Raw genomic sequence first — 12,970 nt, 5'->3', positions numbered from 1 at the left:
TTAAACTTGGCGTCAGTATTTCTTTCATTCTGGTTTTATATTTAAATACAGAACAAATTACAGGCTAGAGATATCCTCCCACTGCTCCCCAGAAACCCCAAAACCAAAAAAAACACCCCTGCAAACAAAAACACACCCAAACCCCTCTACCAACATATTAAATGATTGGTTCTGGGAAACTTGCAGCTGTCATGGTTAACACTCGAAATATCATAGTGTCTCTTTCTTATACCTCTTCATCCACTTCTAGAGGGAGTGTTGGAAGTTGCTAACAGTGTTGTGACATACCCATAAATTATAAAGTCAAGCAGAAAATATGAGTGAAATGACACCTGCCATATGAGTAAAATGTGTTCTGAAATGATGCTCTTTTATTACTGGTAAGAATCTTTAATTTCCCCAAACAAAAATGCTTTGTAATACCCTAGAGACATGAATGCCATTATTCCATTTCTTTACTGCAAACAGAGGGATGGCCTTTGTGTAATGTCCTGATAATTGCTACAGCCAGAGAAGTTGGAAGTAAGTGATTATCTATATAATTATCTGAAAGACAGTACTTGAAATCTACTCAGTAACCAGCTCTTTGAATTTATTAATGAATTAAATTTCTGAAAGAACTTACGTCTCTTCTTATCTCAACATTTGTGCTGAGACTCTGTTGGGAGACTGGGAACCTCTTATGAAGCTGCATGTGTGCTGATGGGAAGGGGGAGAGAGAGGAAGAAGGAGTTGCTGGTTTTTTTTAATATATATGTAAATATTAAAAATATAATTTTACATCTATAAATGAATTTTTTAAAGTCTTGAAAACCAAACAAATAATAAATAATATAAAATAAAAAAAAATCTGCTATGGTTGTCCGAGGGTGGGATGCTAAGAGAAAATTATACTTTTTTTCCTTTGGAAAGTGTGTGTGTGTCAAATTTTACTGCATTTTTGTGTTTTCAAAACTAATATAGCTTTTGTGACCTGGTGCTTGCAGCCTTCTGGTATGAGGTAGTTTCCTGCCATGAGAATTTTGTCTGTAACAGACATGGAATCTGATGGTTAGATATTAAATGACTGGAAGGCAGAAACAGGTGCCTCTTGGTGAGCATAGATACTTGATTTAAATAGTCAAGGAGAAATTTAGGAGTTGGTGACACACTGGATTTAGAGCATTTGCCTGTTACCTCAGGAAGCTTAAGTTAAAACCCTGAACTAGGTCACAAGTGAAAATGAGATTTATGGTGATGTACAGTGAAAAATTGGCACAGTGCGTTACCTTGTTGCCAAGTACCTCAGCCTGCCTTGCCAATGTGCTTTTTGCTCCACATCTTAAAATACTGTAGCATGTTTGATTAATTATAGAAGTCTTATAAAATACATATATATGGCTCAGTATATAAATATATATACATATGTATAAAGTACATACACAAATGCATAAAAATTCCTAAATAACTTTATCCTTCACTCATGTTAATCCTGTGATTCGATCAAAACCTGTAGCTAATCTTACTTTAACATAGAAACTACTGAGATTGAATCGTATTTAAAGGTAAGGGAAGTAGGTGGAGCAAGAGACCCCCTTGGCTTAGCTGTGAGCTTCTGAGTCTGCTGAAAAGAGAACTGTACCAGAGATGGAAAAGCAGACAAACACATGGTGAGGACTACAAGGGCATTTCCAGGGTGTTCAGAAATGCAGTCAGAAAAGCAGAAGCTCAGCTTAAATTGAAATTGGCCAGAGGTATCGAAAACTACAAGAAGAGTGTTCTTCAGGTATGGAAACAAGCAGGAACAAAACACAACATTGCCTGTTAAGCAGGAGAGGTGAATTAGTCACCAACGATGTGGAAAGACAGAGGTTCTCAACACTTGGTTCACATCTGTCTGTACTGGCACTGTTGGGCCCCCAGCCCTGGGAACAAAGCTACAGGTTGATGTAAACACAGACCTGTCGTCAGTGGAGGAGTTGGTCTTGGATAGTTGGGAACTACTGGGAGCTTGGAATATTGGGAGCTATTACGGGAGCTTGACCCCTACTAATGAATGGGCCCTGAGAAAATCCATCTGAGGGTGTTCAGAGAGCTGGCTCCTGTTGTGAGGCTGCTCTCCATAATCTTTGAGAAGTTGTGGAGATTGAGGGACTGGATTTCAGAAGACTGGAAGAAAGCTCATGACAACTCTATCTACAAAAAGGACTAAAAGGAAGGTCCAGGAAATTATTAGGCCCATCAATCTTACTTTTGTCTCTGGGAAAGTTATGGAATGAATTCTCCTGGGGACTATTACAAGTCAGATGAAACACATGAGTGGGACAAGTCAGCAGAGAGTCACCAAGGGCAAAATGTGCTTGACAAACCTGATTGCCTTCTGCGACTAAGTAACTTTATGGATGATGTGGGCTGAGATATTGTCTACCTGAATCTCTCCAAGGCTTTTGATATGGTTTCCCACACCCTCCTGGTACAGACATGGATGTGTTGGGGTCTAGACAAGGGATCTGTGCAGTGGGTGGGGAGCTGTCTGCCTGGTCATGTGTCAACAGCTCCTGTTGCAAGTGGGATCCACCTGGGATCAATATTGGTCCTAACAAGTGGTGATCTGGAAGATGGGATGAAGTGTACCCTAACAGAGCTTTGACATGTTAACAAAATAATGCCAGAACATACACTTAACCATGTTACTTTTGGAAATGGAGGCTGCCTTGTGGAAAATAAATCCTAGAAAAAAGAGCTCTTGCTGTTAAAGAAACCGAAACTATAACTTTTTTTTGTTTGTTTTCAACACAGGGAATAATATAAGGATAATGTGTTACTCCGAGTGATCTTAAAGCAACATAAGGGTGATCTTAAAGCAACATAATCTATGAAGGTACAGAACTTTTCTAAATGAAATAATAACAGTGTTAATCTGGTAGGAAAAAGTAAGTAATAGGACCACTTCAGTCTGGTGGAATGTGCTCTTGGTTTTTTTTTTTTTAATTAATTGCTTCATTATCTTGGCAACATTTGGCCATAAAAATAACTCTTGGCTGAAGCAAACATTGTAAAATGTTAGAGCAATGGGGTGTCTCCTTGCTTCCTGGCAGATTCTTTTATGATTCCTATTTGCTTGTAATAGTAACTATCTGCATACTTGAGAAAACTTTGGTATTACTGTTAATATTCTTCTGAATCAAGACTGAATTGTCAGAACTTTGAATATTTCAAACCTTGCTCTTTTTTTGAGCAAATGAGTAACCAAGATGTGAAACTGTGAGTACAAGAAGTTCAGTCAGTGCATTGGGTAGATGGTCTGCCTCTTACTCAAAACAGGAATGATTTTTATATACCTTTTTGACCTTTGGGATATTATATGTGGAGTAGCATTTGCAGCCATACTTGGATGGGATGGTGATACAGGGTATTATATCATGTCTTGTGTTTGTATCAAATGCCAACTTGATTTTCTATCAGTTCTTAATTTTAAGCATGGTGGCAGACCTATTTATAGACAGAATTTTGGATGCCATCTATGAACTAGCCTGAGCATTTCTTATAGAGTATATGCCTGTCTCATATGACTTTGTTGAACCATGATATTAAAATAGGAAATAAGAAATGTCTGTAGTATTCCAGATAAGAGAGGTGAAACTACATTTCTTTCACTTCATTTCTTTTCACTAAGTTTTTTCCAGGTCAGTGGAGGATACCGTGCTATTTGCAGTATCTTTTAAAAGGCACTGATCTCCAAGTTGAGATGGAGGACCACTGCCACCTGGAAAATATTGGCAAGATTTGAACTGTTAATTGGTGTAGCAGTTCTGTAGAAAATATGGAGTTTGCTGTTGAACTCTGTAGACTGATTCAACTCCACTCAATTTTATAGGAAGTTTTCATAAATATTACATGTAAATCTATCTGTGTAGAACTAGATACCATAAAAGCTTTCTTGGTTGTTGATAACTTCTGAATATTTGGGGTGATACGGTGCTTAGTAGTGGTGTATTTCTTTGCTTAGATTCAGGACAATCAGCATTTGGATTGGTTTTTTAGATACTTATGGCTTATACTCACATATTTTAGGGAATATATATACATGTAATCTGAAGAAAAATCTGAAGACAAAAGTCAGGATGGCTTTTTTCAAGATCCATTCTATGCAGCTATACTTTCAGTAGGGTTATTTTCTCCCTTCATGTATCAAGCGTTTAAATGAAAATACTCCAATCATTTGTGCAGTGGGAGAGATTTCTGTGCCTGTTATTCACCTTGTCTCTTGGACTTTATTCACCTATAATTCTGTGAATAATTTTGTCAAAAAAACTTGAAATGGATCATTTTGACACGTATTGTTACTGGAAACCTAAGGGGAAAATTTCTTTACATGAAGAAAAAGTAGAAAGCTCTTTTCTTTATGTGTCAGTACTTTTCTTTGGATTTAATATTTAGAACCATGAGGAGGAAAACTTTGTTGCAGTGCCTCTAATTCACAGTGCTGGTGTCTGACAACTGCTTAGTTTTAACCAACACAAAAAATGGTGCTGTGTTGTAATTGCTTGAATGACTTGCATTATAGTATACAAAATTAAAGCAACTGTAATGATGAAGATCATGGGTGCACTGGAGTTTTAATTTTTGCTAGTACTGCCTTTATGTTAGTGCTTTTTAAGGTGCATGAATAATGAATATGAATATTCAGAAACTGTTGACGTAGTTGAGTAATAGAAAAAGGGCTGTTATGAAACATGCAGGAGTTTTTTTGAAGACCTTTATCACAAAGATACACAAATAGAATTTTTTCTTTTCTTGTGGGGTTCATTGCTGTTTAAGTAGGGTTCCTCACTAAGCATTGTGGCCAGAAGTTACTATCTTTTAAGTGACTGTTTATATCAGAGAAAGAAAAAAAGGTTTTCCTACTGCACAAGTGGTTGTAAATGAAATTTTCCATGCAGCAATTTCCAGCTGATGTGAGCTGCATTGATCCCATATAATACTGCCTGATACTGGCAGAATTGGATTTGAATTTCTACACTTGAGCAGGCATGATTAACCTCAGTAAGATGAACTAGAGTAATACCATTTAGTTCCTCCTGTGGAGGAAGTTGGCAATCTTGGGGAATTACAGGTTGTACACAAATCAGCATAAAAGCAGTTCTTCTGCTACTTACATTCAGGAGAACTGGCCACATTATGTTTATTAAATAATTCTCTGGTTGCTATGCTGGTCAGGCTACAGCTGGAGAAGTAGGCACCATTTTGAGATGCAGATGACTTGGAAAACCTCTAGAGGAAGGAAGTCTAGAAAATGACTCGTGAGGAATGCGAGATTAAATTGCTTTATTCAGAGAAGAAAAGGCTGAAGGTAGATGGTTGTAAAAGGTGAGCTGAAAGGGGAAGAATATTACCTGATTTCCAGGTCTGCCTAGAGGAAATATGTTTAAGTAAGGAAAGAAAGATGAATTAGACATTTAGAAATACTTTCTAATAATAGGTCAGTACTAAAATAGGTTGCCTAAGAAGATTGTAGACTTTTGTCATTGGAATTATTAAGATAAGATCAGACAAATAATGGACAAAGTTTCAGTATGGTTTGGAGAGGTGTTAGGGCATGTTGTAACTGAAATGGCAGTTTAAGAGGTTTTTGGTTAAAAAAAAATCAGGTACCACCTTGTGAGGAGGTAGAAGAAAATTCTTGAGTAGTTCATGCATATTTTCACATTTTAATTTTAAATAGAATAAATATTACATTTAATATTGTAATACTAGTTTTATCTTTTGCATCTGGTCTGTTTACCAGCTCTTTGTAAGACTGTGCCCACACTTTCTTATTTCAAGTCACTTCGTAGAATCCCTCAGAGTCACGCATTCAGATATCCTATTCTAAACAACCTGTCCTGTCTATGTTCTGTGAGCTTATGTAATGTTGTGCAGCCTAAGCAAGGGAACAGATTTCTTTTATGTAAGGGAAAATACATTGCATAAGGAAGATGCCGTATAAGTTTGGACTTTGGAAATAACTTCTATAGCATCCTTTCAGTTGTTTTGGGGACTATTACAAAAATGGGCTATAGAATAACAGCCTTTTTCAGAAACAGAACACCTGCCAGAATAAACCTTAAATTGATGTTTTACACCAGATTTATATCCCAGCTAATTTAGTTTTTTTTAATCACAAGTGTTAAGCTTCTTGAAATACAGGATATATCCTTATGGGGAAAAATTGTTTATGCATTCTAATTTTGATTTTACTTTCCTGTGAGTTTTGGAGCATGGTTTTGTTTGAAATAGTTTAGAAGGATGAACTCAGGATGAACCAAATTAATCACTAGGGACACTTTGCAACAGAAACTGCTACTTTGTCAATGAGTAAACTGAAACCTATTTAAGAGCAGGCCTGTGATTACTTGTCATGTGAGAAGTTGTAGTGAATGTCCTTACTGTCTTTCTAAATATACCTTCTTCTATTAGTGCAAAGCAGTATGTAACAAGTAGAGGAGTGTGATTGGCATATGCAGATATTTTTTTAATGTATTAAATATTTATTCCTCTTGATTAGTCATTGAAGAAAAATTAGAGCTACAGTATGTTCAGTATACCCTGTTTTCATATGTGCTGTGAAAAAAAAATAACCAACAGCAAGTTATACAATAAATGTAAAAATACAGGAAAATCAAATGCAAATTCTTTGGATTTTTATCAGGTGCTAGTCAATGCTTTATGCCTGGAAAAGAAAAATCTGGCTTTGTGGGTTTTTCAGAACATACTGTTTTTCAGATATTCCTTTGAAAAAAATACTGGAAAACCTTCTTAGTCTGTCACTTAATATTTTGGTATGAGAAATGGCCTCTTGATCACTTCTGCATTTCTTCCTCACTGACTCAGGCTTGTGCTGCCAGGTGGTCTGAATTTTTTTTCCATCTTTATTAATATATTCAGCTGATCTCAGATCTGTGCAGTCTCTTTGTCTGGTGTAAATGTTAAGCACAAGGTCTCAACTAGAAAGGTTGCCAGTACATCTATTTATGAAGAACTTCATCTTATAACTTTGAAGCACAGTTATTGATTTTTATTTCTTTTTAATAAAACATATTTTCATTAAAGATGCAAAGGAGATGGAGCAAAATTTTTCAGCAATGGAGAGAAGAGCTCTTGACTGACACACCAATACTGATATTGAGATTGATCCATAAAGCAAAATATGCTCTATATTGTATATTCAGATACATCTGAAGTAGGAATTGCGAAGTAATCCAACATTTTGTTAAAATTATCAGTAGAAGCGTAGCACTAAGTAATATACACATAAATTAATTTCTTCATAACTCTTTGTTTCATAGTGAATATTTGTAATATTAGGACTGTACCTTATGCTTTGTTTTTCCTAAAGCACCGGTATTATAAATCAGACCTCTGTCCCTCTACCAGCAGTTTTGTAGATCTTCATGTTCTGCTGATGACAGAAAATAGCCAGTGACTTTCCTGGTTTAAATTAGTGCCCCTCTCTGGAAGATTTGGTGGTATTATTTTTTGCAGGAAGATACAGGAGATGACAAGACAGCTTTTTCACAGATCTGTAAATATTACAGCAGGGAAGGCCATTTTAATAAACTGCTCTGACGTCTTATGTATTGCAGGGCATAGATTTAATCTGACTACTCCTTCATATTGGACCAATAATTTCTGACTGAACTAGAACATACTTTTCTCTTTTCCTGAAATGCATCAGTCTTGGTTTAAAGTCTCTGCAGTGGTAAATATAAACATTGCCACTGTATATTCTATCTCAGTTATATTTGCCATTATTTTACAGCAGTGGTAATATTCCAGGTGAATGTAGCTATCCCTTTGTTGCACATTTTGGTTGCCCTGTGTTGGCTTTAGCCCTTGCATTTCTGGTGTATTTGTCTGGTGAATGAAACGCCCTGTAGTGTCACACGTCTTTCATGGAAGCTATTGCTGACTGATAAATTGGTGAGTGACTGATCTGTCACTGGTGCTTCAGAATGCCTTTAAATGTGCAGCATCCCGACTTCTTTCTGTTACTTGGTAGATCTGTTTTATGTGAAATCGGTATAGATTTCTCATCTATACAAGATGGGAAATGTTCTCTTGCCATGCACCCTCTAATTCTTTTTAGGCTTTGATTATAACCCTGCCAACTAGAAAAAATATTATTGTGCTTATGAAAACCAATGTGCAATTTCAATGACAATATACAGCGTCAGCTACTCCCCTGCGTGTTCTGTTTAGAAGCTTGGAGTCTAGGTGTGACAAACCTGTGGTGCCTGAGCAGGCTGCACAAATTGTTCTGGCTTCCTCTCATCACTGAGGCTTTCTCAGCAGTGAGCGAGGAGTGGGGTGCAGTGCAGGCACCTTTGTGACTAATGAGTGCATAGCCAGGTTGACTCATCTGGATTGTGGTTATTTGACAGAATCAGTGTTAGTCACAGAGGAAAACTGCTGATGAATACCTGGCTTTATATGAAAGAGAACATTGCCCTTGATTGGGCAAGGGGTTACCTGAAAGTGGTACTGCTTATCTTTGTTAGTTATGGGATTTGGTATTTGATAACACTTGGAAAGAAAAATAATACAGAAAAGTTCTTGGTATGACTCAAGAAACTTAAAGTAATTCCCATCTGTCTTGCTATTTATTTATTTTAAATAGAATAACCCCTTATCTTACCATTTTCTATGAACATTATTGCAAAGCAATGTCGTGCTCTTATTTATTTACTTTTTTTCCCAACAAGTGAAATGGCTGTTTCAAAGGCTATCTACTCTTCCAAAAGGAACTACTTACCAAAAAATTATCAGCCTAGGAGACAAGGGAAATTGTTTGTGCTTTACTAGTCCCAAAGGGCTGAACTAATAAAAACAACTCTTGTAAGTCACCTCCATTCCACTATACAACCACTAAGAAGGCAATGGTCATGACTGCAAATAAGTTTTTGTAATATTTCACACTTCTTCCAGGAAAATAAATCTTCTCTGGATTCTAAATAAGACTTTACTTCTGTATATAAATCATATGACAGCACTGAAATGATTTTGATTGGAATCTTATGTATGAAAAAACCCCCACAAAAACCAGACAAAGCTTTTCTTATTCAGTGATACCTATTCTTAATGATTCTCTTTCAACAATATAGTGAAAGAAACGAGTGTTTCTGAGGATGTATTTATATTTGTTATTATTTGTTGTTAAAGAGTGGGATGGTCTGTTTCCCCAGTGGAGTAAGGCCACCAGAGATGTGTGTTAAGACCTGACCATAATCATAAAGGATGCAGAAAATGGAGTGGAGTAGTGATGATACAGTGTGCTGAAGATACCAGGCTTTTTCAGAAAGCTTTTATGTTAATAGATTATTGGATTTAATCTACTGTTTTATCACTGCGTAGATTAATACAAAGTAATATATATGAATGGATGAAAAAGGTTCTCTTTCTACATTAAAGGAATTTCTATATGTGATGAATATTGAGCTATTACCACTCAAAAAAAAGGTTACAGCAGCTACTTCTGTTTCAAATGTCAGAATAGTAGTTGTTGAAAGAGCAAATAAAATCTTAAATTGGAACAGAGAATAAAATGGAAATAATATTGCTACTGTGCAGATTCATGGTTCACTTGCATCTTGAATACAATATGCTGATCTGTGTGTTGCATCTCAGCAGGCTCTAGGAGAATACAAAAGATATATTAAAAGCAGGGAGAAAGGATTTCCCAGGTTGGAAAAGGGGCAGAGGAGGGAAAGAAGGGAAATAAAACACAGATCATTACATTTTGAGTGGTATAAAACATGAACCCAAAGGCACAGCTGTGGACTGAAAGTGTCCCTGAGCTGCAAGTCATTGAAGGTGGTGTAATGCTGTGTGGAGAATCTGTAGGGATTTAAACTCCTTCCTGGGTAGTCACTGGAGACCACTGTGAAGAGACAGGGTACTGACTAGGAATAACAGAGGAGGAGGCTGACAGATATGTTTATTTAAATTTATATCTTAATTTGTCTTGATCTAGGAGAGTTTTCCCATGGCTGGTGTTGTCTTATTTCAGAAGTAAGTTGTAAGGCAATGGCAAAGCAAATAAGCAAAGCAAACCAAAATGCTCTTAAACAAAACTCCCTTACATTGGCTTGGATCCATTTTGTGTGAAGGATAATTTAAATTATTTGCTACTGAACTAGAAAAAATACAAGTGAATGCCTGGGGGAAGAAAGCAAATCAATGATATAGAATACTCAGAATTCAAGTTTTTATGAGCACAAACAGTGTGATGAGAAATGCAAAGAGAGACTTGACTGTTTTCCCTACTCCCAATTTTCTTTCCAAACAGAAAGATTCTACTGGCATGTCAATGATTCATGTTCTGTTGTGTTGTCTCTGGTTTATTCCAGCACTGTTTTTTTTCTTATAGGTTAACAGAACCTTCTGGATATTTAACAGATGGACCTATAAATTATAAATATAAAACTAAATGCACATGGTTAATTGAAGGATAGTAAGTATCTATTTTTATAGCTTCAATTTTCTGAATGGTTTGGTACTGTGTGTTCTAGAGATCAAAATAACCCACATAGAGACTGCATGAGGATACAATATGAACAGTTTGGTGTTTTGTTAGTTTGTTTTGGTTTTGTTTAAGTATTATATGGAATTAAAAAAAAATGGTAGTAGGATTTTCAGGATTGCTTAGAGTTGGCTGAATTCCATTCCTATTCAAATTGCTGGCAAAAATTAGGCTGACATCGGTATTTGGCCAGTGCTGCAGGCCCTCAAAACCCAGTGATAAATTTGTTGCACATTTGAGTACCTTTGTAGAAGTTCCAAAAGTAGTTACAGAATCTCTTTTTTTAACTCATTACCTGACTTATCTTATTCAACTCATATCAGTGATAAATGAGGAATGGCCTCAAGTACAAAATGCTTATTCAGTTATGTGTTTCTCAAAAGCTAGTGCTTCTATAAAGTATTTTCCTTTGCATTCTACAACTCCTCATGTACTTAATTTTAAAATAGTTTTGTGACTACAGTTTAGATGTCTCATGCCTGTTGCTAATTTTTCAGTTTATGCAGCACAGAAACACACAGACATGCCTGAAGATATAATGAGACACATAAATTAGAATGGCTAAGTGTTAATGGCACAAATTCGTTATATTTCAGGGGGATTTTTTTCCCCTCAGGGTATGGGTCAGGATTTTGCTGACTCTAGTTCAGAGTTCTACTAACATTCTAGAAAAAAATTAACTCCTTCTGTATTTCCATGTTGTCATAATCTCAATTATGTGGTCCATTGCTGCAGTTCAGGAATGATGTGTCTGATCTAACTTTGGTCTGCTTATATGCAGACAGTAATTTAAACAAAGCAACAGTGAAGATACAGGTAGTTTGCAAAATCATTTAAAATGAAGCTTTGATATCTAGATGGCAAGCCTGAATATGTTTCTGACCTATCTAGACTTCTCTTTTTTCTCAGGCTAGCTCAGGAAGATTTGCACTGCACTGCTCTGTGCTAAAGTGGAAACACGCCTCAGGACTGCAGGCAAACTCTGCTTTGAAGCTGTTCCCCACCCCATTCCTCCTGTTCTCAGGAGATGGCAGAGTAGCCAGGGTAGCTGGAGGAATCAATGTGCTGCACAGTCTGGGGAGGAGTAAAGCAACCCAGGAGCACCGTGCAAAATGTCAGCACACAAGGAAGTCACATATGAGTATAATATTCAGCCTTAAAACATGAACAAAGAGCTCTCTCCAAAGGATCTGTCACAAAACCCCACGTTTTCCAAACTGACAAGTTGCACTCAAGCCTGTCAGTAGTGAGGAGAACTAAAAGAAAATAATCATTATATTTCATGGAATGTGTATATATATATATGTATATAATGATAATATATATATAATCATATATATAAAATTCTGTGATGTATAAAAATTCCCTTTTCAGAAAGTTTACAGATCCATTTGGACCTCAGCTAACAACTGGTGACATTTCCCACTTGTGGGCAGAGGGGGGGAAGCAGGCACTTGCACTAATATTGGTTGCAATTTCAGATTTGTGTTTTAAGATTTTTATTTTTAATAATTAGTGTAATACTGGAAAGAGGATGTATAGGTGATTTTATCTTGAAAGATTCTTTAAAGTTCATAGTCCAGATACTGTAAAGTAAAGCTAGTGTATTAATATGAGATATTTTAGTTGCTCTAAAGTTGTGGTTCTGAACACTGATAAAATCTGGTGATTTTAAGTATCTTATTAACTTTAGGGATTATTAGTCTTGGACTGAATATGTTATTTTAAAATTTTCTAAGATAAAGGGAAACATTTTCTTGCCCTGGCTTTTGTTATTTCACACTTTGAAATGTTTAGTTACTACTCAAAATCTTTTAATACAGTTATGTTGGCATGATCAATTCTACTGTGAGTTCTTTATCTTATGAGCTCAGTAATTCTGTAAATAATGTTGTACATCAATGTTCTTTTTTTTCAGCCCAAACGCGATACTAAGATTAAGATTTAATCACTTTGCCACAGAATGTAGTTGGGACCATATGTATGTATACGATGGAGATTCAATATATGCACCTTTAATAGCTGTATTTAGGTGAGTGTATTAATTAGTCTTTCAATCCAAGTAGTCATGTATGGACATTTTTGGTTATTGGGGGAAAAAAAGTAACAGAGGCTTTAATATGTTAACTACTTGCTTTCTTATCTTACTATTGTGGTAACATGTATGTAAAGTTTTATTAGAATGCATTCCTAAACATTGGAGTTTTGGTTAGATAATCATAGCATAAATCCATTATTTGGATACTTACTGCTGACATTGCATGGAATGTTAATGCTTATACACAGGCATTTTCCTGGAAACCCCTGCCTGACCTTGCAGAGACATAGACAAGTTTTATACACATTTTATGACTTGTTTTTAAAAAAAAGTTTTTTAATTATGAGTTATCTTTTTAAACTCTCTCTTTCCTTTTTTTCCCCCTCAATTAT

The 12,970-nt window shown here is 36.0% G+C and overlaps 1 protein-coding gene across 4 annotated transcripts in view; it reads left to right on the top strand.

The window, feature by feature from the left end:
* Positions 1 to 12,970, top strand: part of ATRNL1 (attractin like 1) — a 440,327-nt gene that overhangs the window by 28,959 nt on the left and 398,398 nt on the right. For all 4 annotated transcript variants that reach the window (XR_005602196.1, XM_039554022.1, XM_010412925.4 and 1 more), the window contains exons 2-3: positions 10,388 to 10,471; positions 12,459 to 12,572. Coding sequence is in view for 3 of the 4 variants with exons in the window: in XM_039554022.1 (XP_039409956.1) it covers positions 10,388 to 10,471; positions 12,459 to 12,572 (198 nt within the window). In the remaining variant the exon portion in view is untranslated. The remainder of the gene's footprint in view (positions 1 to 10,387; positions 10,472 to 12,458; positions 12,573 to 12,970) is intronic.

The sequence above is a fragment of the Corvus cornix genome, chromosome 6, assembly GCF_000738735.6.
Source record: "Corvus cornix cornix isolate S_Up_H32 chromosome 6, ASM73873v5, whole genome shotgun sequence".
Lineage (NCBI taxonomy): Eukaryota > Metazoa > Chordata > Aves > Passeriformes > Corvidae > Corvus > Corvus cornix.
Note: the sequence above shows the minus strand (reverse complement) of the source record. Positions and strands in the feature narration are given on the sequence as shown.